The sequence below is a fragment of the Trypanosoma cruzi genome, genomic scaffold (genome assembly GCF_000209065.1).
Source record: "Trypanosoma cruzi strain CL Brener 1047053512471 genomic scaffold, whole genome shotgun sequence".
NCBI lineage: Eukaryota > Euglenozoa > Kinetoplastea > Trypanosomatida > Trypanosomatidae > Trypanosoma > Trypanosoma cruzi.
Genome location: NW_001849047.1, coordinates 1 through 3,127, shown reverse-complemented (window position 1 = coordinate 3,127; position 3,127 = coordinate 1). Strand labels below are relative to the sequence as shown.

The 3,127-nt window shown below is 55.1% G+C and overlaps 1 protein-coding gene and 1 pseudogene across 1 annotated transcript, besides 10 other annotated features; both read left to right on the top strand.

Moving 5' to 3' along the window:
* Positions 1-3,127: a sequence feature (areas not merged during assembly with more than two copies in the genome that could not be assigned to a particular haplotype).
* Positions 10-325: a mobile genetic element.
* Positions 599-1,255, top strand: Tc00.1047053507157.20 (annotated as a pseudogene).
* Positions 730-814: a microsatellite.
* Positions 818-1,096: a mobile genetic element.
* Positions 1,064-1,097: a microsatellite.
* Positions 1,514-1,535: a sequence feature (AT_rich).
* Positions 1,558-2,000: a mobile genetic element.
* Tc00.1047053507157.10 (mucin TcSMUGL, putative) lies at positions 2,273-2,587 on the top strand (the record flags this gene model as incomplete). Its single annotated transcript, XM_797803.1, has 1 exon — positions 2,273-2,587. The coding sequence occupies one exon, from the start codon at positions 2,273-2,275 to the stop codon at positions 2,585-2,587; it is 315 nt and encodes a 104-aa protein (XP_802896.1).
* Positions 2,404-2,439: a microsatellite.
* Positions 2,846-2,867: a sequence feature (AT_rich).
* Positions 2,890-3,125: a mobile genetic element.

The window sequence follows — 3,127 nt, the reverse complement described above, 5'->3', positions numbered from 1 at the left end:
TGAAGGAACCAGGGAGCCGATAGCGACAAGACGGATTTTTTTTTACTTTTTATTTCTTATTTTCCCACCACCCCCTCTTTTTGATTCCCACCTCGCGGCGGGGCCTTGTGGCTGGCGGAGCCCAGGGTCTGCCACTTGGTATGCGATAGTATTTCCAATCCTAACAAGGTGCACCGTGTCGCGAAAGTGGCTATCGGAATATATTTACTTGGAGCAAACATCGAGGGAGTGGCGAACCCACTGCCTCTCCACCACCCCCCTTTTCTCTTCTTGTTTGATTTCTTTTGATGATTTCAGGATCCGGCCAGCAGCCCAGGCGAATATTTTTTTTTTTCATCGGGTTGGGTTTGTTTGTTGTGGGCGCTGACTGTGTGTGTGTGTGTGCTGGTGCCCCTGCGGCGTGGCGTGGCTGCTCCGTCGCGTCTCGGTCCCACTCCCCCGCTGTCTGTCTGTCTCTGTTCTTTTGTGTGTATGCTGTGCACCTGCCCGTGTCTCTCCTTCCCATGCTGCGTGCTCTCGTTGTGCCCGCCCGGTGCCGGCCCGACAGGAGAGTTTACACCGCGAGCAACAAGCGAAGTCCACAAAGGCCCAAGTGACAATGATGCTGCGCCGCGTCCTCTGCGTGCTTTTGTTTGCCCTCTGCTGTGCGTGCGTGTGCGCCACGGCCCAGGAGGAGGGGCAGTACGATGCTGCTGTTTTTAAGGCTGCTGGGGGCGACCCGAAGAAGAATACGACTAACACTACAACTACTACGACTACTACTACCTCCAAGGCGCCCAAGAACACGACCACAACTACTACTACGACTACTACTTCCCCCTGGCTCAGCCGGCCACCTCAACGTGGTGCCAGGGTCTAGTACTCTTTGCTAGAGAGGAAGCTAAGCGCCTGCTGTTCATGCTTCAAACCCGATGAGTAGTTGTTACTTAGTTTTACGGGCCGGAAGGGCAGATGTTGGAGCCATTCTATAATGGCTGCCCGCGGAGTAAGGTTATCCTTGCTACTGAATTCCTTCGTACGCTTACCAGAGCTGCACAATTGAGGTGTAGTTACTACGACTGGTAAGAGAAGAAAAAAAAAAAAAAAAAAAAAAAAAACTACTACTTCCTCCAAGGCGCCCAAGAACACGACCACAACTACCTCCAAGGCACCGACTCCTGAAGACGCGCGCAGCCCTGGCGGCCCTGTGTGGGTGCAGGTGTCGCTGCTGCTGCTGGTCAGTGCCGCTGTGGCGACCGCCGGTGCTGCGTGCTGAGGACGGGGCGGGGCGCGTGCGCCGTCGGTGTGGAGTCCCGTTGTGTGCGGCCACTGCCCACACGCGCGGGAGCACCGACTGGCGCCTGCGCCGCGTATATTTGAGCACCCTGCAGCGGTGTGGATGTATATATTCCAGTGTCTTTGGTTGTGCGTTCTGGCCCCGTGCCGCCTGCCCGTGCATTCTCTGCGACGGCCGCGCGCTGATGTACATCTCCTACCGCCGCCCCGCCACTTGTGGGGGGAAGCGTCGGTGCACTTAATTTTAAATTTTATTTAATGTTGTTTTGGTTTGTTTTTTTTAGCTTGTGAAAAGGATGTTCGCGGGGGAAGCTGGTCACCTAAATGAATATGTCCTGATAAAGTGGAGATGTTTCTGCACGATTCTTTTCCATCTTATGAATTTTTGGAAGACGGTGATTGAAGGAACCAGGGAGCCGATAGCGACAAGACGGATTTTTCTTTACTTTTTATTTCTTATTTTCCCACCACCCCCTCTTTTTGATTCCCACCTCGCGGCGGGGCCTTGTGGCTGGCGGAGCCCAGGGTCTGCCACTTGGTATGCGATAGTATTTCCAATCCTAACAAGGTGCACCGTGTCGCGAGAGTGGCTATCGGAATATATTTACTTGGAGCAAACATCGAGGGAGTGGCGAACCCACTGCCTCTCCACTACCCCCCTTTTCTCTTCTTGTTTGATTTCTTTTGATGATTTCAGGATCCGGCCAGCAGCCCAGGCGAATATTTTTTTTTTCATCGGGTTGGGTTTGTTTGTTGTGGGCGCTGACTGTGTGTGTGTGTGTGCTGGTGCCCCTGCGGCGTGGCGTGGCTGCTCCGTCGCGTCTCGGTCCCACTCCCCCGCTGTCTGTCTGTCTCTGTTCTTTTGTGTGTATGCTGTGCACCTGCCCGTGTCTCTCCTTCCCATGCTGCGTGCTCTCGTTGTGCCTGCCCGGTGCCGGCCCGACAGGAGAGTTTACACCGCGAGCAACAAGCGAAGTCCACAAAGGCCCAAGTGACAATGATGCTGCGCCGCGTCCTCTGCGTGCTTTTGTTTGCCCTCTGCTGTGCGTGCGTGTGCGCCACGGCCCAGGAGGAGGGGCAGTATGATGCTGCTGTTTTTAAGGCTGCTGGGGGCGACCCGAAGAAGAATACGACTAACACTACAACTACTACGACTACTACTACCTCCAAGGCGCCCAAGAACACGACCACAACTACCTCCAAGGCACCGACTCCTGAAGACGCGCGCAGCCCTGGCGGCCCTGTGTGGGTGCAGGTGTCGCTGCTGCTGCTGCTCAGTGCCGCTGTGGCGACCGCCGGTGCTGCGTGCTAAGTGCGGGGCGGGGCGCGTGCGCCGTCGGTGTGGAGTCCCGTTGTGTGCGGCCACTGCCCACACGCGCGGGAGCACCGACTGGCGCCTGCGCCGCGTATATTTGAGCACCCTGCAGCGGTGTGGATGTATATATTCCAGTGTCTTTGGTTGTGGGTTCTGGCCCCGTGCCGCCTGCCCGTGCATTCTCTGCGACGGCCGCGCGCTGATGTACATCTCCTACCGCCGCCCCGCCACTTGTGGGGGGAAGCGTCGGTGCGCTTAATTTTAAATTTTATTTAATGTTGTTTTGGTTTGTTTTTTTTAGCTTGTGAAAAGGATGTTCGCGGGGGAAGCTGGTCACCTAAATGAATATGTCCTGATAAAGTGGAGATGTTTCTGCACGATTCTTTTCCATCTTATGAATTTTTGGAAGACGGTGATTGAAGGAACCAGGGAGCCGATAGCGACAAGACGGATTTTTCTTTACTTTTTATTTCTTATTTTCCCACCACCCCCTCTTTTTGATTCCCACCTCGCGGCGGGGCCTGTGGCTGGCGGAGC